This window comes from Scyliorhinus torazame, chromosome 14 (assembly GCF_047496885.1).
Source record: "Scyliorhinus torazame isolate Kashiwa2021f chromosome 14, sScyTor2.1, whole genome shotgun sequence".
In the NCBI taxonomy this organism is placed as follows: Eukaryota; Metazoa; Chordata; class Chondrichthyes; order Carcharhiniformes; family Scyliorhinidae; genus Scyliorhinus; species Scyliorhinus torazame.
The window spans coordinates 220,672,240-220,695,130 of record NC_092720.1 but is presented as its reverse complement, the minus strand read 5'-3'; the positions used below and the strand labels follow the sequence as shown (position 1 = coordinate 220,695,130).

At 56.2% G+C, this 22,891-nt stretch overlaps 1 protein-coding gene across 1 annotated transcript in view; it reads left to right on the top strand.

The window, feature by feature from the left end:
• LOC140389179 (uncharacterized) overlaps positions 1-22,542 on the top strand; it is a 160,613-nt gene extending 138,071 nt beyond the window's left edge. Inside the window, exons 19-21 of the mRNA XM_072473340.1 lie at positions 16,454-16,476; positions 16,574-16,689; positions 21,744-22,542. Coding sequence (XP_072329441.1) covers positions 16,454-16,476; positions 16,574-16,689; positions 21,744-22,396 — 792 coding nt within the window. The 3' untranslated portion in view covers positions 22,397-22,542. The remainder of the gene's footprint in view (positions 1-16,453; positions 16,477-16,573; positions 16,690-21,743) is intronic.
• Positions 22,543-22,891: the final 349 nt, after the last annotated feature.

The window sequence follows — 22,891 nt, the reverse complement described above, 5'->3', positions numbered from 1 at the left end:
CCCTCCCCCATATCCCCCCTCCCCATATCCCCCAAATCCCCCCCTCCCCCATATCCCCCCTCCCCATATCCCCCCTCCCCCATATCCCCCCTCCCCATATCCCCCCTCCCCCATATCCCCCCCTCCCCCATATCCCCAAGTGAATCCAGCCCTAACCTTAACCTCTGCAATGCACGCGCAACCGATGGCGTGCATTCATATACCTGCCTAACACTGTTGCCTTTTACCCCTGCCCCCCCCCCCCCCCACAGGAGAAGCGCGCACACAACAATAGGGAGCATGTGAGGACTGGAGGAGGGCCCGCTGATGAGAGGCCACTGACCGTACACGAGGAAAGGGCCCTGGAACTGGCTGGCGGACCTGAGGACCGGGAGGTTGCTGATGCAGAGGTCGGGGGCGTACTAGCGAGTGAGCCACCGACAGCCCGTCCCCATATCCCCCCTCCCCTATATCCCCCTCCCCCGTATCACCTGATCACTGCCTGATGTCTAACCATGCATGCTTCATTGTGTATCGCAGGACCAAACGTCCAGGCACCCATCCCCGCAGATGCAGACCGCCCGCAGGATGCCCCTCGGAGACCACAGGAGACGGAGAGACCCGCACCCTCCAGCATGCGACGCCCGCAGAATGCCCCTCGGAGACCACAGGAGACGGAGAGACCCGCACCCTCCAGCATGCGACGCCCGCAGGATGCCCCTCGGAGACCACGGGAGACGGAGAGACCTGGAGCAACAGGGAGACGACACCCCCGTCACGTGCGGGAGCGACCACCCAGCGACGAGGGGGGCAGCCACAGGCTGAGCCAGTCACATCCGAGCCAGGACACCACTACCCAGGACACCACTACCCAGGACACCACGACCCAGGACACCCCTACCCGGGACAGCACTACCCAGGAAGACGAAATACCGGACAGTGACTCAGAGTGGATGGGTGGAGACGAACCCCCACCCCAAAGTGCCATGGACTCAGAGTGGGACGAAGAGCACGACACAACGCCACTGCTGTCACCAACACCCTCCACCATCGCAGAAACACTCACCACGGTTGGGCACTTTAGTGATGAGGCGTCTGGTACACTCACTGGTGCGCACAACACAGCCGTCCCGGTACAGCAGGTGGAGGTAGGAGCAGCAGAGGGACCGGGCGGTCGGAGGGCAGCCCAGCCCAAGCGAACATCTGCCGCCCAGATGGATCCCGGGTTCCTGCAGTTACCACACCCACACATAGATCCGATGCAACCACCGACCCGGAGATGAGCGAAGAGGGTGACGGGCGGCTTGCGGCGGCTGTGGTCGCAGGTGGAGGAGTCCACCCGCGTCCAGGAGCTGGGAGTGGTGCCGGTCATGCGTGCCACCCAGGCTGACACCGCACGGGTGGCGTCCGCGGTGGAGGCAATGGGTGCGACGGTGTCAGACATGGGGAACGGTTTGCGAGGCCTGGGGCCTTCCGTGCAGGCGGCGTCTGTGGTCCAGGAAATGGCTGCCCTCTCACAGGAGGCCATGAGCCAGTGCCAGCGCCATATGGCAGAGGCTTCGCTCAACGCCATAGCCCAGTCTCAGCAGGCCATGGCCCAGTCTCTGCAAGCCATGGTCCAGTCTCTGCAGGCCATCGCTGAGGGCATCGGCGCCAGTGGCCATGTGCGAGCCGGCGTCGCACTGTCACAGAAAGGGTTTGCCAACCCCCTGGGCTCCATGGCTGCAAACCTGCAGACCCCTGTCGATACCAGCACGGGCCTCCAGGACTGGCAGCGCCAGATGTCGGGGGGGCGTCGGATGGCCAGTCCGTTCGCATCCCCCACCCATGTAGAGGCCTGGGGGCCATCGGGCACCCCGAGGGAGGAGGAGGTGGTGTGGTCCGTCCCGGCTCCCTCTGTAGGGGAGGTCCCGGTACACCGCGACACCTCGGACTCCCCCCCCTTCCATCCCAGGTGCATCGGGTGGGCAACGGGCAGGACAGGCTAGCAGCTCGCCATCCCAGTCGCCCGGGCCGCAGCCTGGCCCATCTAGGCCAGGACGCCCCAGGAAACGGCCACCAAAGGGATCCAGTGTCAGAGGGCAGGAATCACAGGAGTCCACCTCCAGTTCTGCTGTACCGTCTGGGGAACCACGTAGACATAGTCAAAGGGCCCGTAAGGCCAAACAATTAGACACTGAGTAAGTTGGCACGGGTGCAGGGCACAGATGAGTTTTAGGGGCTAGGGCACGTGCATGAACTCCTTTGGTTATTAAAGTCAATGTTACACCTACCGAAGCTGCCTTTGTGCTCTGTCCAAAGTGTACGGGGGTGTCATGTACGTTGAGCGCAAGTGTGTGTGTGAGGGGTGGTCTTACCTCAGCCCCAGGTGAGTCTGCCCCCTTCCCCCTGGGCCGCCATCAACATCCCCCGGGCAGAGGACGGGACCTTGCGCTGCAGTGTCACAGCCGCATGCAGGGATGGTCCGGGTGGATGGTGGTACTGTGGCCATGGGTCAGACAAAGTCTAACGATGTAGAGCCAGGAGCTCATCGCAGGGCGGGTTGTCATCATCCTCCATGGCCTGCGATAGACACACGTCCACCCGCAACTGTGTGAGCCCGGCCCGTTGTGCCGCAGGTGGATCGGCAATGGGGGGGGGGGGGGGGGGGGGGGTGCATGCGGGTGGGGTGGGGGGGGGGGGGGGGGGTGAGGGTGCTGGGTGGGTGGGGGGTGTGGGTGGTCGGCTGTTGCCATGGTGTGCGGTCTGTGGCCATACTACCCGATTCCCACGCCCATCTAGTCAGTGAAGCGGGCGTCTATCAGTCTGTCCCGTGCCCGCTGGGCCAGCCGGTAACGGTGGACAGCGACCCGCCTGTGTCTACCCCGTCTGCCCTGACCATTGCCCCCATCCCCCTCATCTGGGGAGGACTGCGCCTCTTCCTGCTGCTCCTCCACTCCGCCCTCCTCTGCCTGCGGCACATCGCCCCTCTGCTGGGCTATGTTGTGCAGGACACAGCACACCACAATGATGCGGCCGACCCTATCTGACCGATACTGGAGGGCGCCCCCAGAGAGGTCCAGGCACCTGAAACGCATCTTCAGCACGCCAAAGCACCTCTCGATCACTCCCCTTGTCGCTACATGGGCATCATTGTAGCGGTTCTCCGCCTCATTGCGTGGCCTCCGTATAGAGTCGCAATGGGTAGCCCCTGTCGCCCAGCAACCAGCCCCTCAGCCGGGGATGGCGTCCCTTGTACATGCCGGGAATGGATGACCGCGACAACACGAATGAGTCGTGTACACTGCCTGGGTGACGGGCGCAGACGTGCAGGATCATCATGCGGTGGTCGCAGGCCACCTGTACGTTCATCGAATAGGTCCCCTTCCTATTAGTGAACACGGCCCTGTTATCTGCAGGTGGCCGCACGGCGACGTGCATCCCATCGATCGCGCCCTGGACCATGGGGAACCCGGCCACGGCAGAGAAGCCCACGGCCCGGGCATCTTGGCTGGCCCGGTCCACGGGGAAGCGGATGTAGCGGTGCGCCATGGCATATAGGGCATCTGTCACTGCCCGGATGCACCGGAGCACCGATGTCTGCGATATGCCGGACAGGTCCCCACTCGGTGCCTGGAATGACCCCGTTGCATAAAATTTCAGGGCCACCGTAACCTTGACGGACACGGGGAGAGGGTGTCCCCCGCCAGTGCCACGCGGTGACAGGTGTGCCAGCGGGTGGCAGATGTGTGCCACGGTTTCCCGGCTCATCCGGAGTCTCCCCCTGCATTCCCGGTCCGTGAGGTCCTGGTATGACTGCCGGGGCCGGTACACACGGGGCGCCCTCGGGTGCCTCCGTTGCCGTGGGGCCGCGACGTCCTCCTCCCCCTCCTCGTCTTGTCGGTCAGGTGTCCCTCCAGCCTGGGCGGCTGCCGCCTGCCCCTCTGCGGCAGCCTGCGCCGCCTCTCTGGCACGCTCCTCCTCCTCCTCCTCCTCATCCAGGGCAACATAGACATGAGCGGCTGCCACCACGGCGGCCAACATCGCTGGATGATCTGAAAACATGACGGCCTGGTGGGGGGGAGGGGAACGACGACATGTCATCATTGCCCATATCCCCTCCTCCCCCCAGCCAGGTGGCATGGACCGCATGGGTCCAACAGTTGGAGGCTGGCACCTGGCCATGTGGACCAACTCACTTGCCCTCCCATCCCCCTCCTCGGCACGGACCCCCCCCCCAACCCCCAACCCGGCACGGAGCCCCTCCCCCCCAACTTCCACCCCAGCACGGAACCCCCCCCAACCTCCACCCCAGCACGGACCCCCCCCCCCAACCCCCAAACTCCACCCCGGCACGGACCCCCCCCAACCTCCACCCCAGCACGGACCCCCCCCCAACCTCCACCCCAGCACGGACCCCCCCCAACCCCCAACCTCCACCCCGGCACGGCACGGACCCCCTCCCAACCTCCACCCCAGCACGGACCCCCCCCCAACCTCCACCCCAGCACGGACCCCCCCCAACCCCCAACCTCCACCCCGGCACGGACCCCCCCCAACCCCCAACCTCCACCCCGGCACGGACCCCCCCCCCCCAACCTCCACCCCAGCACGGACCCCCCCATCAACCTCCACCCCAGCACGGACCCCCCCCAACCCCCACCCCAGCACGAACCCCCCCCCAACCTCCACCCCAGCACGGACCCCCCCCAACCCCCAACCTCCACCCCGGCACGGACCCCCCCCCCAACCTCCACCCCAGCACGGACCCCCCCCCAACCTCCACCCCAGCACGGACCCCCCCCAACCTCCACCCCAGCACGAACCCCCCCCAACCTCCACCCCAGCATGGACCCCCCCCAACCCCCAACCTCCACCCCGACACGGACCCCCCCCAACCTCCACCCCAGCACGGACCCCCCCAACCTCCACCCCAGCACGGACCCCCCCCCAACCTCCACCCCAGCACGGACCCCCCCCCAACCTCCACCCCAGCACGGACCCCCCCCCAACCTCCACCCCGGCACGGCACGGACCCCCCCCAACCTCCACCCCGGCACGGACCCCCCCCCAACCTCCACCCCGGCACGGACCCCCCCCCCCCAACCTCCACCCCGGCACGGACCCCCTCCCGGCACTCCCCCGGAGCCCAGCCTACTCTAACCACCACCCCCCCCCCCGCTGCACACACACACACACAACCCGAGACACACCTCTCCTCACGCAATCAGACTGCGGCCACGCCATTGCCTGCCCAGAGCCAACCCCCCAGGCCGTCACTCACCTCCTCGCTGGTCGGCGTGAGCCTGGAGCACCGGGTCACGCCGATGAAAAGGAGGTTTGATTCACGTCGACGTGAACGGTCATCACGTCGACGGGACTTCGGCCCATCCGGAAGGGAGAATATCGGCAGGCGAAAATCGGCTGCCTTGCGCAGACCCGTGACATTCTCCGCGGCAGCGGCGCCATTAACGCCCCGCCGACTTTTCTCCCTTCGGAGACTTCGGCAACCGGCGGGGGCGGGATTCACGGCGGCCAACGGCCATTCTCCGACCCTCTGGGGGGTCGGAGAATGACGCCCATGGTATCAGCTTCCATTATCTCCACAGGAGATTATGCAGTTTCTGCAATGCTTCTTCCTTTAAAATGTCTCTGTCTGAAAAAGGTTCTAATATTCCATTGCCTCTCTTTCTCAGCACTCAATATGATCCACATAGGAATTATAGCATGGCTACTTTGCATAATTTACATTCTCAGCCATCTTTGGCTTGTATGCCCATTTAAATAATCACGTCTTATTTCAAAGTTCAATGTGTCTGTATATATTTTGGGGCTACGATCCATTGGTATGGCAAGATGTTAGTGTTTGTGGGGTTGGACAGAGCTTGGTAATTTCCTGCAGTATATCTTGTGGACAGTACACACTGCTGCCACTGTGGATGGGAGGCGGAGGGAGTGAATGTTTGAGGATGAGCTGCTTTGTCCTGGATGGGTCGAGCTTTACAGTGTTATTGGAACTGCTGTTATCCTGGCAAGTGAAGAATATTCCATCACACTCCTGACTTACGCCTTGTAGATGGTGGACAGGCTTTGAAGAGTCAATATGTAAGTTACTCGCTGCGGGATCCTAGCCTCTGGTTAACAGTCACCTTAAAATCTCCACAGAAGCACATGGAGCTGTCTTCCTTGAGCACTGGACAGTGGGTGCTGCCATTTACTATGGCGGACAGTCACCGAGTCACCTCTCTTGACCAGAAGTTACAAGTCAGCTTCAACTTCTGGTCAATTAAGTGTTGGGGTCCTTGCTGTTTGCGGTTTATATAAATGATATAGAGACAAACGTATGAGGGTTGATCAATACGTTTGCAGATGATATGGCATTGATGGGGTGGTAAATAGTGAGGGGGATAGCCTTTGATTACAGGAGGATAGAGACGGGCTGGTCAGATAGGCTGATCAGTGTCAAATGTGAGGTGATGCAGGACAAACAAGGCAAAGGAATACAAGATAAATGGCAGGACCCTGGGATGCACCAAGGATCAGGGGGATAAAAGCAAATTACTGCGGATGCTGGAATCTGAAACCAAAAGAGAAAATGCTGGAAAATCTCAGCAGGTCTGGCAGCATCTGTAGGGAGAGAAAAGAGCTAACGTTCCGAGTCCAGATGACCTTTGTCAAAGCTAACAGACAGAGAAAGTGGGAGATAGTTATTACTGAAGGGTGAGGGAATGATAGATGAGTCATAGCCACAGAACCCAAGGGAAAGAGTGTTAATGGCAGTCCCCAGAGAGAATAAAAAGTGAGAGGCCAAACAGCAGAGAAACTAAAATCAGAGGGTAAACTGTGACAGATGTAGATGTGGAGGGAGCGGGGACATGGGTGGGAGAGAGAAAAAATGAGGAAAAGGGGGAAGCAAAGGAGAGAAAAGTTAAGGAAAGGGGGGGAATATATATAGAAAGAAAGACAACAAAGAAATAAAAGGTAAAAGATGGTTAAAATGAAATGGAATAAAAAGAAAGGGGTTGAGGTGGGGTAGAACTAACCATCTGAAGTTGTTGAATTCGATGTTGAGACCGGAAGTCTGCAGAGTGCCTCAGAGCGATCTTGGTGTGCATGTACACCGGTCACTTAAGGTAGTAGAGCAGGTGGAGACAGTGATTAAGAAGGCTGAGGCATAGAGTTTATGAGCAGGGAGGTTATGCTGGAACTGTATAAAATATTGTTTAGGCCACAGCTAGAGTATTGTGTACAGTTCTGGATTCCACATTACAGGAGGGATGTGATAGCACTGGAAAGGGTGCAGAGGAGATTTGCCAGGATGTTGCCTGGGCTGGAGAGTTTTAATTATGAAAAGAGATTGGATAGACTGGGGTTGTTTTCCTTAGAGCAGAGGAGACTGAGGGGGGACGTGATTGAGATGTATAAAATTATGAGGGGTATAGGTCAAGTAGACAGGAACAAACTTTTCCCCTTGAAAATGAAATGAAATGAAAATCGCTTATTGTCATAAGTAGGCTTCAAATGAAGTTACTGTGAAAAGCCCCTCGTCGCCACATTCCGGCGCCTGTTCGGGGAGGCTGGTACGGGAATTGAACCGTGCTGCTGGCCTGCCTTGGTCTGCTTTCAAAGCCAGCGATTTAGCCCTGTGCTAAACAGCCCCTTGGCAGAAGGGTCAATGACAGGGGGCATAGGTTTAAGAATCATTGAATTCCTTCTGTGCAGAAGGAAGCCATTCGGCCCATCGAGTTTGCACCAACCCTCTGAAAGAGCACCCCACCTAGGCCCACTCCCCTGCCCCACCCTGTAACCCCACCGAACCTTTGAACACTAAGGGGAAATTTAGCGCGGCCAATCCACCTAACCTGCACATCTTTGGACTGTGGGAGGAAACCGGAGCACCCGGAGGAAACCCACGCACACACGGGGAGAAGGTGCAAACTCCACACGGTCGCCCGAGGCCGGAATTGAACCCGGGTCCCGCCGCCGCCCATAAGGTAAAGGGCAGGAGGTTTAGAGGGAATGTGAGGGGGAACCTTTTTACCCAGAATTTGGGATTCATTCCCGGAAGGGTGGTGGCGGCAGAGACCCTCAGAATATTTAAGAAATATTTCGATGGGCACTTGCGATCCCAGGGCAGACAAGGCGATGGGCCAAGTGCTGGGAAAATGGGATTAGAATGGTCAGGTGGTTGTTTTTGACCTGTGCAGACGCGATGGGCTGAATGGCCTTTTCTGTGCTGTATGATTGTGACTCTATGACTCTCTAACGCACGGTTCTTGCCTTCAGGAATTTTGATTGGTAAGTCAGTCTTGATTTCATTTTTAAGAAGAATCTTTATTATTGTCACAAGCCGGCTTACATTCACACTGCAATTAAGCTACTGTGAAAAGCCCCTAGTCGCCACATTCCGGCGCCTGTTCGGGTACACTGAGCGAGAATTCAGAATGTCCAATTCACTTCACAAGCGCGTCTTTGGTAATTGTGGAAGGAAACCGGAGCACCCGGTGGAAACCCACGCAGGCACGGGGAGAAGGTGCAGACTCCGCACAGACAGTGACCCAAGCCGGGAATCGAACCTGGGACCCTGGCGCTGTGAGGCAACAGTGCTAACAACTGTGCCACCGTGCTTTCCTTCATACTTCCCAAGTCTCCTTTGAAAATCACAACATTTTTTAAGTATCAGCTGACAGGGCAGATTCTTCTGTTGCAATGCCAAATAGGTCTACCCAGTCTAACCAGATCTTCTCCAGCCATGGCGGTTCAACTAAAACTAGGCTGTTACCCTTTACCACAAACAGTGGCAGCTTAGCAGTCAGTCTGTTTGGTTCCTGTTTAACTTCTCTCTTGCCCATTATATGCATAGGAATGTTTTCAGAATGATTCTTGGAAGGAAAGGAAGATGTTAAAGCTTTTTCTATGTGAAAGAATCTTGGACCAGAGAACTGCTGCCCCTGTATCCAGTTCCATATGTATAGATTGATCCTCCACAGCAGTGTTACCCTGCAGCCCTGTGAGCTACCGGCCACTGGCAAGATGTGGAGCGGCCAGTCTTCTTCGACTGGGTGTTATTCTGGTCATCCCGTTCCGGCCGTACAACACACAGATTCTTTTTCTTCTTATGCAAGACTGCAGATGGCTTTTTCTCGACTTTGCTTTTCAGATTCAGTGCTTTCTTATTTTTAGATGCATGCACAATCGTGTCCCTTCTTGCCACACTGACAGCACTCAAGGTCTCTGCACCAACATTCAGAGGGACGGTGACCAGGCTTTCCAAAATGATAACGCTCTCGGCTGCTTGCTTCCTTGTGTGAATGCTCAGCTGAGATGTTGAGTTGGTGCGCTCAGCTGTTGTGCATCTTCTGCAGCCAGTTCCATCGACCCGATAATCTCTTTGACGTCCTGCAAGGTGGGATGGCACTGGTTAGCACTGCTGCCTCACAGCTCCAGTGACCCGGGTTCAATTCCGGCCTGGGGTGACTGTCTGTGTGGAGTTTGCACTTTCTCCCCGTGTCTGCGTGGGTTTCCTCCCACTGTCCAAAGATGTGCAAGTTACAGTGGATTAGCCATGCTAAATTGCCCCTCAGTGTCCAAAAGTTTAGATTGGGTTACTGGGTTACGGCGATAGGTTGGAGGCGTGGGCTTAAGTAGGGTGCTCTTGCAGATTCGATGGGTTGAATGGCCTCCATCTGCACTGTAAATTCTATGTGAGGTTAGTTCTGTCAGGAGGGGTTTCCGAATTGCTTCATTACGACGGTTAGGAGGGGTTATTGGGTTACGGGGATAGGGTGGAAGTAAGGGCTTAAGTGGGTCAGTGCAGACTCGATGGGCTGAATGGCCGCCTTCTGCACTGTATGTTCTATGTACGAAGGCCTCAGGCCGATCTGTCAGGGAGGATATCGTTCAGTTTTTCATTGAATTCACAATGTTCAGTCAGCTTCTTAAACATTGCGCAATTGTATCCCCCTCTTGGTTTATTTTGTAAAATCTAATTTTTTCTGCGGTGGTAAGTGATTGAGTGGAAAAATGCTTCTCCAGGACTTTTACAATGTCCTTGGGCGATATTGTGCCAGGCTTGTAAGGTTCCACCAAGATTCTTAATAAGCCAAAGGCTTGAGGTCCCATCACACTTCGGAAAGTTGCCAGCTTCCAATAACTTTCAATTCCATTTGCAAGGTCAAAAAAACTCCACATACTCAGTGGAGCAGCTCCATTGTTCAACAGTCTCAACAAAATGCCTCCTATTTCCGGGAAGTATGGTCATTTTTGGCCTTTTATTTTCTCTTCTTTGTCAGCTGCTGTGTTGCCGTTTTAAGAGGGCAAACCAATTTTTCTAATCTTAACAGTCCCCTCTGCAGCTGCCAGCTTTCCCCGCTGAGTTTTCCGTGCTTCCCAGGTTTTGGCCGGGTCACCGGCAACATGGCTGCTCTGAGCTTTAAAACGTTTCAAAACTAACCAGCTGCTGCTTACAGCACAGGAACAATCCGTGGTCTTTTTTTTTGGTCGATTTGACAGGCTTTTTTCTTTATACTCAGCGGCGATTCTCACGGCAGCGGAATTCTCCGTCCGTTCCCGGCAGCGGGATTCTCCGTCCGTTCCCGGCAGCGGGATTCTCCGTCCGTTCCCGGCAGCGGGATTCTCCGTCCGTTCCCGGCAGCGGGATTCTCCGTCCGTTCCCGGCAGCGGGATTCTCCGTCCGTTCACGGCAGCGGGATTCTCCGCCCGTTCACGGCAGCGGGATTCTCCGCCCATTCACGGCAGTGGGATTCTCCGTCCGTCACGGCAGCGGGATTCTCCGCCCGTTCACGGCAGCGGGATTCTCCGTCCGTTCACGGCAGCGGGATTCTCCCTCCGTCACGGCAGCGGGATTCTCCGTCAGTCACGGCAGCGGGATTCTCCGTCCGTTCACGGCAGCGGGATTCTCCGTCCGTTCCCGGCAGTGGAATTCTCCGTCCGTTCACGGCAGTCGGATGTCCGTCCGTTCTCGGCAGTGGGATTCTCCGTCCGTTCACGGCAGTCGGATTCTCCGCCCGTTCACGGCAGCGGGATTCTCCATCCGTTCTCGGCAGCGGGATTCTCCATCCGTTCCCGGCAGCGGGATTCTCCGCCCGTTCACGGCAGCGGGATTCTCCGTCAGTCAAGGCAGCGGGATTCTCCGCCCGTTCACGGCAGCGGGATTGGACGTCCGTTCACGGCAGCGGGGTTCTCCGCCCGTTCACGGCAGCTGGATTCTCCGTCCGTTCGCGGCAGCGGGATTCTCCGCCCGTTCCCGGCAGTGGGATTCTCCATCCGTTCACGGCAGCCGGATTCTCCGTCCGTTCACGGCAGTGGGATTCTCCGTCCGTTCACGGCAGCGGGATTCTCCGTCCGTTCACGGCAGCGGGATTCTCCGTCCGTTCTCAGCAGCGCGATTCTCCGCCCGTTCACGGCAGCGGGATTCTCCGTCCGTTCACGGCAGCGGGATTCTCCGTCCGTTCACGGCAGCGGGATTCTCCATCCGTTCACGGCAGCGGGATTCTCCGTCCGTTCACGGCAGCGGGATTCCCCCGTCCGTCACGGCAGCGGGATTCTCCGCCCGTTCACGGCAGCGGGATTCTCCGTCCGTCACGGCAGCGGGATTCTCCCTCCGTCACGGCAGCGGGATTCTCCGTCAGTCACGGCAGCGGGATTCTCCGTCCGTTCACGGCAGCGGGATTCTCCGTCCGTTCCCGGCAGTGGAATTCTCCGTCCGTTCACGGCAGTCGGATGTCCGTCCGTTCTCGGCAGTGGGATTCTCCGTCCGTTCACGGCAGTCGGATTCTCCGCCCGTTCACGGCAGCGGGATTCTCCATCCGTTCTCGGCAGCGGGATTCTCCATCCGTTCCCGGCAGCGGGATTCTCCGCCCGTTCACGGCAGCGGGATTCTCCGTCAGTCAAGGCAGCGGGATTCTCCGCCCGTTCACGGCAGCGGGATTGGACGTCCGTTCACGGCAGCGGGGTTCTCCGCCCGTTCACGGCAGCTGGATTCTCCGTCCGTTCGCGGCAGCGGGATTCTCCGCCCGTTCCCGGCAGTGGGATTCTCCATCCGTTCACGGCAGCCGGATTCTCCGTCCGTTCACGGCAGTGGGATTCTCCGTCCGTTCACGGCAGCGGGATTCTCCGTCCGTTCACGGCAGCGGGATTCTCCGTCCGTTCTCAGCAGCGCGATTCTCCGCCCGTTCACGGCAGCGGGATTCTCCGTCCGTTCACGGCAGCGGGATTCTCCGTCCGTTCACGGCAGCGGGATTCTCCATCCGTTCACGGCAGCGGGATTCTCCGTCCGTTCACGGCAGCGGGATTCCCCCGTCCGTCACGGCAGCGGGATTCTCCGCCCGTTCACGGCAGCGGGATTCTCCGTCCGTCACGGCAGCGGGATTCTCCGCCCGTTCACGGCAGCGGGATTCTCCGTCTGTTCACGGCAGCGGGATTCTCCGTCCGTTCACGGCAGCGGGATTCTCAGCCCGTTTCCGGCAGCGGGATTCTCCGTCCGTTCACGGCAGCGGGATTCTCCGTCCGTTCACGGCAGCGGGATTCTCCGTCCGTTCACGGCAGCGGGATTCTCCGTTCGTTCACGGCAGCGGAATTCTCTGTCCGTTCACACCAGCGGGATTCTCCGTCCGTTCACGGCAGCGGGATTCTCCATCCGTTCACGGCAGCAGGATTGGACGTCCGTTCACGGCAGCGGGATTCTCCGTCCGTCACGGCAGCGGGTTTCTCCGTCCGTTCACGGCAGCGGGATTTTCCGTCCGCTCACGGCAGCGGGATTCTCTGATCGCTCATGGCAGCCGGATTCTCCGTCCGTTCACGGCAGTGGGATTCTCCGTCCGTTCCCGGCAGCGAGATTCTCCGTCCGTTCTCGGCAGTGGGATTCTCCGTCCGTTCACGGCAGCGGGATTCTCCGTCAGTTCTCGGCAGCGGGATTCTCCGTCCGTCACGGCAGCGGGATTCTCCGTCCGTTCACGGCAGCGGGATTCTCCGTCCGTTCCCGGCAGCGGGATTCTCCGTCCGTTCCCGGCAGCGGGATGTCCGTCCATTCTCGGAAGCGGGATTCTCCATCCGTTCACGGCAGCGGGATTCTCCGTCCGTTCTCGGCAGCGGGATTCTCCATCCGTTCTCGGCAGCGGGATTCTCCATCCGTTCCCGGCAGCGGGATTCTCCATCCGTTCCCGGCAGCGGGATTCTCCATCCGTTCTCGGCAGCGGGATTCTCCATCCGTTCCCGGCAGCGGGATTCTCCGCCCGTTCACGGCAGCGGGATTCTCCATCCGTTCCCAGCAGCGGGATTCTCCATCCATTCACGGCAGCGGGATTCTCCGCCCGTTCACGGCAGCGGGATTCACCGCCCGTCACGGCAGCAGGATTCTCAGCCCGTTCTCGGCAGCGGGATTCTCCGCAAGTTCACGGCAGCGGGATTCTCCGTCCGTTCCCGGCAGCGGGATTCTCAGCCCGTTCACGGCAGCGGGATTCTCCGTCCGTTCACGGCAGCGGGATTCTCCGTCCGTTCACGGCAGCGGGATTCTCCGCCCGTTCACGGCGCGGGATTCTCCGTCCGTCACGGCAGCGGGATTCCCCCGTCCGTCACGGCAGCGGGATTCTCCGTCCGTTCCCGGCAGCGAGATTCTCCGTCCGTCACGGCAGCGGGATTCTCCGTCCGTCACGGCAGCGGGATTCTCCGTCCGTTCACGGCAGCGGGATTCTCCGTCCGTTCCCGGCAGCGGGATTCTCCGTCCGTTCCCGGCAGCGGGATGTCCGTCCATTCTCGGAAGCGGGATTCTCCATCCGTTCACGGCAGCGGGATTCTCCGTCCGTTCTCGGCAGCGGGATTCTCCATCCGTTCTCGGCAGCGGGATTCTCCATCCGTTCCCGGCAGCGGGATTCTCCATCCGTTCCCGGCAGCGGGATTCTCCATCCGTTCTCGGCAGCGGGATTCTCCATCCGTTCCCGGCAGCGGGATTCTCCGCCCGTTCACGGCAGCGGGATTCTCCATCCGTTCCCAGCAGCGGGATTCTCCATCCATTCACGGCAGCGGGATTCTCCGCCCGTTCACGGCAGCGGGATTCACCGCCCGTCACGGCAGCAGGATTCTCAGCCCGTTCTCGGCAGCGGGATTCTCCGCCCGTTCACGGCAGCGGGATTCTCCGTCCGTTCCCGGCAGCGGGATTCTCAGCCCGTTCACGGCAGCGGGATTCTCCGTCCGTTCACGGCAGCGGGATTCTCCGTCCGTTCACGGCAGCGGGATTCTCCGCCCGTTCACGGCGCGGGATTCTCCGTCCGTCACGGCAGCGGGATTCCCCCGTCCGTCACGGCAGCGGGATTCTCCGTCCGTTCCCGGCAGCGAGATTCTCCGTCCGTCACGGCAGCGGGATTCTCCGTCCGTTCCCGGCAGCGGGATTCTCCGCCCGTTCACGGCAGCGTGATTCTCCGCCCGTTCACGGCAGCGGGATTCTCCATCCGTTCCCGGCAGTGGAATTCTCCGTCCGTTCACGGCAGCGGGTTTCTCCGTCTGTTCACAGCAGCGGGATTCTCCGTCCGTCACAGCAGTGGGATTCTCCGCCCGTTCTCGGCAGCGGGATTCTCCGTCCGTCACAGCAGCAGGATTCTCCGCCCGTTCTCGGCAGCGGGATTCTCCGTCCGTCACAGCAGCGGGATTCTCCGTCCGTTCTCGGCAGCGGGATTCTCCGTCCGTTCACACCAGCGGGATTCTCCGTCCGTTCACGGCAGCGGGATTCTCCGTCCGTTCTCGGCAGCGGGATTCTCCGTCCGTTCTCGGCAGTGGGATTCTGCGTCCGTTCTCGGCAGCGGGATTCTCCGTCCGTTCACGGCAGCGGGATTCTCCGTCCGTCACAGCAGCGGGATTCTCCGTCCGTTCTCGGCAGCAGGATTCTCCGTCCGTTCCCGGCAGCGGGATTCTCCGTCCGTTCACGGCAGCGGGATTCTCCATCCGTTCACAGCAGCGGGATTCTGTCCGTTCACGGCAGCGGGATTCTCCGCCCGTTCTTGGCAGCGGGATTCTCCGTCCGTCACAGCAGCGGGATTCTCTGTCTGTTCACGGCAGCGGGATTCTCCGCCCGTTCTTGGCAGCGGGATTCTCCGTCCATCACAGCAGCAGGATTCTCCGCCCGTTGACGGCAGCGGGATTCTCCGTCCGTTCACAGCAGCAGGATTCTCCGCCCGTTCTCTGCAGCGGGATTCTCCGTCCGTCACAGCAGCGGGATTCTCCTTCCATTCACGGCAGCGGGATTCTCCGTCCGTTCTTGGCAGCGGGATTCTCCGTCCGTTCCCGGCAGTGGGATTCTCCGTCCGTTCTCGGCAGCGGGATTCTCCGTCCGTTCCCGGCAGTGGGATTCTCTGTCCGTTCACACCAGCGGGATTCTCCGCCCGTTCACAGCAGCGGGATTCTCCGTCCGTCACGGCAGCGAGATTCTCCGTCCGCTAACTGCAGCGGAATTCTCCGCCCGTTCATGGCAGCGGGATTCTCCGCCCGTTCACGGCAGCAGGATTCTCCGTCCGTTCACGGCAGCGGGATTCTCCGTCCGTCACGGCAGCGGGAATCTCCGTCCATTCCCGGCAGCGGGATTCTCCGCCCGTTCACGGCAGCGGGATTCTCCGCCCGTTCACGGCAGCGGGATTCTTCGTCCGTCACGGCAGCAGGATTCTACGTTCCCGCAGCCGTGAATGGGAGATTTTGCTAAGCGCCAAATTCTCCATCCTCCCGAGCTGCGGGAGCGGGGTGGATTCAAATGGTCGAATCCTGGCCACTGTCTATGTTTCCCACGCTTCGGGAATCCTGGTGGGCTCAATGTCCAGTCGGAAGCCTTTTATTCCATGGGTAATTTATTTTTACTAGCTCTGGAATCTCCGGTCCCCCCCAGCCGCATGTTTCTCGGAGGCGCGCCTTTTGCCGGCGGCCGGATTCTCTACCCTTTTCCTTGAATGTCCCGGGTTTTTTAAAACTTAAATCAACATTGCTCCTGTTTGATGTTTCTTTAAATCTTCGAAACAGCTGCAGGTCTTTGTTTCTACTATACTCCACTGAACCCTTTTATTTTTAAAGTCTGTGGTTTTCTGTTTGTCCCAAACTCCACAGGTCTCCGGTGTTTAACTGCCAGCCCTTTTCGGCCGTGCTCGACAAATCCAACATGTGGTTCAGGTGAAAATGAAAATTCCCTGACTTTATTTTCACTTTTCGATTGCATAGCGCGAAGGTCCGTCGTTCCCGTCGCTAGTTTGTTATGTTTTTGGGCCTCCTACCTTTCAAGATCAAACAGTACACAGGTAGACACAGGGGGAGATTGACAGCGTAAATGTCCTTTATTGGCTTGGGTTGTCAAACCAAAAGAAAACACCAATCCTGTAATCCCATAATGCACTGGCTTGCAAATTACGGCAAGACATGCAACACATCAGAAGTGTCATTTCTGCTTCCTGGATATAGGCAGTCCGTCTCTTGTCAACTCAGATTTGTGTTTTGTTTATTTCAGGAGGAAGCATCTCGGAAGAGGAGGTAGGACATGAACTTTACTGAAACTCAGGGCAAGTTGGTAAAATTACTCAGCAAAGTTTTTATGGTCAATTTATAATCAACTCTTTAATATCTACAGGATTAGTGATCAGGATAATGACCTGTCACTAGCAGATGGAGTCCTGACCTTCGAAAAATTCAATGGACCTTTACCGTTCCCAGTGTGGAGAGAAATGCTCGATTCCATTAACCCTGGTAAAACTCTGATAAGTTCCTCTCTCCTGATTTATATCTGAGAACTTGAATCATTGCACACATATATATCAAAGCCAGTCGGTATTATTTCATGGAAGTGCTAGGATTTAGCCCGCTGGGTGGCGAGCTGGTGAAATCCCATGCTGCCACTTTTTAGGGCGTGGAATGCCCTGCCTGCAACAGTAGTGGACTCGCCAACACTAAGGGCATTCAAATGGTCATTGGATAGACATATGGACGATAAGGGAACAGTGTAGATGGGCTTTAGAGTGGTTTCACAAGTCGGCGCAACATCGAGGGCCGAAGGGCCTGTACTGCGCTGTAATGTTCTATGTTCTATGACCACCACATCAAGTGCCACTCTACGACTAGAAAGTCATAGCCCACTTTCTATGACAGCAGTGGGCCTTTCCTGGGATCAAGGACCTTGGGAGCGAACTTCCCAGCACAAAGAGATGCTGGCCAGTCAGAGGCTAGCATCTCAGTTGAACGGCAGCATCATCGGGGAGGTGGTGGCTGCTGGCACCACACCCGCCCAAGGTTGAAGAGTCACAGATGGACCCAGGGCACAAGTGGGGGATGGCAGAATGGAGTTTGTGAGATTGAAACTGCAGGTTTCAATCTCGGTAACAAGGGAAGAAGGGGTTAGTACTAAGCAGGCCCTTTCCTCCCAATGGAAAGAGGGTGATTATTGGTTTCTCGATCCCAATTTGCCTACGGGATGGGCCGGTTGCATCACAAACTGTTTGACGCCTGGAGCGGTTCTCGTTTTCCAGCTGACCCGGTGTCCTGAGCTGCCTCCCCCAGCCCAAATGCGATACTGGACGGCCCCCAGCAACCCCCCCACAACACCCACATCGGGCAACTCCAGCCCAATCACATGCACGCAAAAAATGCTAACTTGGCAGTGCCAACCTGGCAGTGCCCGGGCACCACCCTGCCCAAAGGGCATGCAGCTGGGGGTCCTCTGATCCCCTGGAGTGCTGTTCCGTCATGGCCCCGTAATGTGCAGATTCCCACGTTACCTGAGGCTCTGGGACGCAACCCCTTCACCTCAGAGACCTGGGGCAAGCTGGACGAATTCATCGTTCTCTGTTCTTCACATTCTGACCAATCATCTGACCTGTCACTCATCTTTGTGCAGTAATATTCTTTTACCTTAAGTTTAGTCATGTTTGTTAGGCGAATTGGACATTCTGAATTCTCCCTCTGTGTACCCAAACAGGTGCCGGAATGTGGCGACTAGGGGATTTTCACAGTAACTTCATTGCAGTGTTAATGGAAGCCTACTTGTGACAATAATAAAGATGATTACTATTACTGGTGCTTACCCAGCTTATTTAGTTCAGCATGAATGGCGAGGTCCTACCTTTGGAATGTTTCTTTACAGTCGGAACTCTGAAATATCCCCTTAAAGTTCTGTCATTGACTCTCTATTGACCTACCCAGTAGCCTAGTATCCCAATTCACATCAGCTGGTTTAGCTTTCATTCCCACATAGTTGCCATTGTTTAAGTTTAAAATGACATTAGTGTGAAGCTAGCTGTCTCGCTCCAACATACAAATTTGCTAAAATGTGATCCCGCCCATTGCGCCCACCTTGTCAATGACATTCAGGATCTTACATACTTCAATCAAGTCTCCCCTCACTCTTCTAAACCCCAGCGTAAACAAGCCACAGTCTGTCCGACCTTTCCTCATCAAACGACATGCTGATTCTAGATGTCAATTTAATAATCCTCAACTGAACTGCCTACAATGCATTAAATAAGGAGACCAAAACTGGACACAGTATTCCAGATGTTTTCTTACCAACGTCTTGTATAACTGAAGCATAAAATACTTGGTTAATTGCTCTCGTAATGCAGGGAGGTGATGGCATCCTGGCATTGTCACTGGACGAGTAATCCATAGAGCCAGGGCAAGAACTGCGGGCCTTGGTTCGAATCCCACCACGGCAGATGGTGACATTGGAATTCAATAAAAATCTGCAATTAAAAGTCTAAAGATGACCATGAAACCATTGTTGTAAAAACCCACCTGGTTCACTAATGTCCTTCAGGGAAGGAAATCCGCCATCCTTACCTGGTCTGACCTACATGTGACTCCAGACCCACAGCAATGTGGCTGACTCTCAAATGTTAGGGATGGATAATAAATCTCGGCCCACCCATCGTCCTCCCTTTAGAATTTTTCTTTATAGTGGGAATTCTGAAATATCCCTTTAAAGTTCTATCATTAACTCTACTGATCCACCCCGCAGCCTGGTATCCCAATCCACTTCAGCTAGCTTAGCTTTCCTGCCACATAGTTGCCATTATTTAAGTTTAAAATACTAGTCTTAGACCCACTCTTCTCCCTTTCCAGCTGGATGTAAAATCCAATCATATTGTGCTGACTGCTTGCTAGGTGTGCCTTTACTCTGAGGTCATTAATTAATCCTGTCCATTCCACAATACTAAGTCGAATATAACCTACTGTCAGGTTACTCTAAGAAACTATCTCAAAAGCATTCTCTGACTCCCTCATCCAGGCTACTACTGCAAGTCCTGTGTACCCACTTTCTATGCAGATTAAAGTCACCCATGATTATTGCTGTCCCTTTATCACAAGCACTCAATATTGCTTCTTATGTAATTTGTACCGCCGCGCCCCCGGCATGGACTCGACATCCTGCCAGCCCCCCTTGCCCTGAGATCGGATCCAAAACCATCCTCATCGAGCAGAGCTGACACCCTACCCCCCCACCCCGCCAAGCAGAAATGACACCATTCCCCACCCCGCAACACAGCGAGGACCCGACAACCTCCCCTCCACTACCACCATCGCACTACACCCACATCCCCCCCACTCCGTGGACCCAACACCCTCTCCCCCCTCCACCCGCCCCCCCCCCCAATTCCCAGTGAGTCACTCCCCCAAATTCCCAGAAATTCTTTCCCCCTCGATCTTCATTGAGTCCCTTCCCTGATTCTTAGCATGTTGCGCCTCCTCGATCCCCTGTTATACTCCCTGCTGATGTTACGACTGGGCTGTCAGGTCCCAGAATGGAACCGTGCCTCGATCGGCCGCATCTTCTATTTTTGATTTAGAGACATGAATGAACAGAGTCACAGGATGGCTAATTAACTTTTAACAAAAGAATCAAACATTTATTAAACATGAAAAGATTGACGATAAAACAATCCTCCTACACCCACCTATATCGTCACAGATGTACACAGATTTTAAGGATAACACAAATGACAAAATGTACCGTGAACTATAATGTTCTCAGAAAGTACACAGTCCATGTAAACCAACAGGCCAACTGTGATCAGACACACCACACTCTGAAATCAAGAGATAGATGCTACCCAATGTACCATCAAACCAGTCACAGTGGAACACTTGAGTTCTACACGAGTGTTTCCAAACATCAGAAATACGCCTTAGAATCTTGTCCCAAACAATGGGCGGGATTCTCCGACGTCGGGATGCTCCGTTTTGCTGGCAGCCCGGGTGTTTCCCGACGCCATGGGGCTGCCCCACAATGGGAAGCCCCATTGATCAGCCGGCGAAACGGAGCATCCCGCCGGCGTGCTGAACCTGGGGCAAAATTCTCCGGTATCGGCACGATGTCCGCCGACCGGCGCCCAAAATGGCGCAAATCAGTCGGGCATCGCGCCGCCCCAAAGGTGCGGAATCCTCCGCATCTTGGGGGGCCGAGCCCCAACCTTAAGGGGCTAGGCCCGCGTCGGACTAATTTCCGCCCCGCCAGTTGGCGGAAAAGACCTTTGGTCGGAGAATGACGCTTCTGATGTCTGGTTTCCCACTTTAAATCTGGTTCCTGCAGCTATGTTTTAAGTCAGAGCATTTCCTTTGCCTTTTATTTGAATTCGTCTGAGCAAGACCTGGTTCAACCTCTGCCCTTTAACTTCAATCTTCATTGGACTTCCCTTTCATTCGCTGGTTTCTAGAACTATCTGTTGTTTGGCTTCAGGGATTTGCTCTCTGCCCTTTACTCCATTGTCCTATCTCCTTGCCGGCAGTTTCTATGAGAGCTACTTTCTTCTCAGGTACTTGGTTCCAACTGAAGTGCACCGACTTATGCATTTCAATGTGGGCCCCTGGTTGCTGAGCAACAGCCTGGTCTTTCTTTGAACTCTTTTCGTTTTCACATTGTAAACCCTTTAATTGTAATGCAAACACAGTTTTAAACAAAACATTGCAGGCACCTTTGTTTAACATGAAGCTAACTGAAGTTTTAACTCTTCCTTCCACAGAAAAAAATAATTAAAATTGCTCAAAACAATACCTTGGGCTGGACTCCCCGTTTCAGAGGCGAAGTGCCGATTCAAACGGAGACATTGCGGGCGTTTTACGCCGCCAAAACCAGTGTGAACCCTCACCGATTCTGGGACCGGTGAGGGGCCAGCAGCCTCTCCATGTCACCTGCCGATACAGGTGCAGAATGGCCCCGGGTCCGTGGCGCACATGCGCACGGCGGCGGACGCGCTGTACAAGGCGCCGGCTGCGCACGGACCCGGCCTGGCAAAAACTGCCCCCTGTAACCCCCCTCCACCCCTCGCCGAAAACCCCCTTGCCAGCAGAACGACCCCCCCCCCCCACGACTGTGGCGCTGGACACAGTCTGCAACTGCCACGCCAAGTAAAAGAGGACACGTGTCCCACGCCGTCGGGAAGTGGGCCCATCAGGGGAGGACCTCAGGTGACAACCTGAGGCCGTTCCGACGGTGTGCGGCGTACTCCATGAGTACTCCATTTTTGAGTGGGCGGACTTTCGGAAAAACGGCGCCGCACCCGGTTTCGCTGTATAAATGGATTCTCCGGCCAATCGCTGAACGCGATTTCGGCGTCAGCGATCAGAGAAACCTGCCCCTTGTTTTTACTACTCACAAATACAAATTTCGATCACTTAAAACTACCTTTGTTTCATGACACTCTAGTGGATCTCTTCCCGATCCCTATTGAGTCTCTCTCCCGATGCCCAGTGAGTCTTTCTCCCATCCCCAGCAGGTCTGTATGTCGGTCCCCCCAGTGAGTCTATACCCTGAACCCCAACGAGTCTCTTCCCCATTCCCAGTAAGTCTTGCCCCCAATCTCCAGTGAGACTTTCTAATTTGTTGCTTTTTCTTCCAGTCTCTGTGACCCTTGACATAGATACAGCGAATCCCTTACTTGAAGTATCTGAGGATCTGAAGAGTTTGAGATGGACCCGGACCCAGAGGAGCCTCCCTGACACTGGGAAGAGGTTTAAAGACTGCCCCTGTGCGCTGGGATCAGAGGGATTCACAATGGGAAGATATTACTGGGAAGTAGAGGTGACGGGGAATCGGGGCTGGAGACTGGGAGTAGCCGCAGAGTCTGTGGAGAGGGAGGGGTGGATCAGTCTGAGTCCAGCGACTGGATTCTGGACTGAGAGGAGTGGAGATCAGTTTTATATCATCTCCTCTTTTCGATCCCCTCTCCCTGTCGGTCAGATCCCGGGGAAGGTGGGAGTTTATCTCAGTTATGAGTCTGGGACAGTTTCATTTTACAACGTGGACACCAAGTCCCATCTCCACACCTTCACTGGGAATAAATTCACTGAGAAACTTTATCCTTTCTTCTGGACTTGGGGTGAAAACCAGTTTCTGAGAATCTGCTCCGGTTCTGATCCGGATCCGGAAAAGCAGCAGGACCTCGGGGTGGTTACATCTCCCTGACGTCACATTGACTTGACCCAGTGATTAGGATCCGGGCCAGAGGTCAGGGTTCAGAAACCACCATTGACAACAGGTTGTCACTAAATGTGTCATTTAATTTCCAAATTGTAAAATCCCAATCAGACTGTAAATAAAAACAATACAAATAGAAATGTCAAAGGATTAAAATAAAAAGTAAATTAAATATCTTGTCTCTCCTTCCTTCATTACTCCCTGCTTCAGTCAGTCAAACCGCACAGTCTTATCCTCCATCACTTCACCTGTTCCCCAGTTTGTACCTGGGATTTCTTCTGTATTTCCGCTTCTCACTCGATACCCAGAGCGTGAAAGCCTGAGAGGGAAATCCAAATATTGAAGAGTGACTGTGATGTAGTCAAGCAATGCTGCCTGCCGGTGAAATGTCACATGACCTGTGGTGATATGAGCAGAACCTTTGGCGGCTTTGGGGAGCTGACCGTCTTGCCATGTAGAACAACATCTCAGAATAAATCCTGC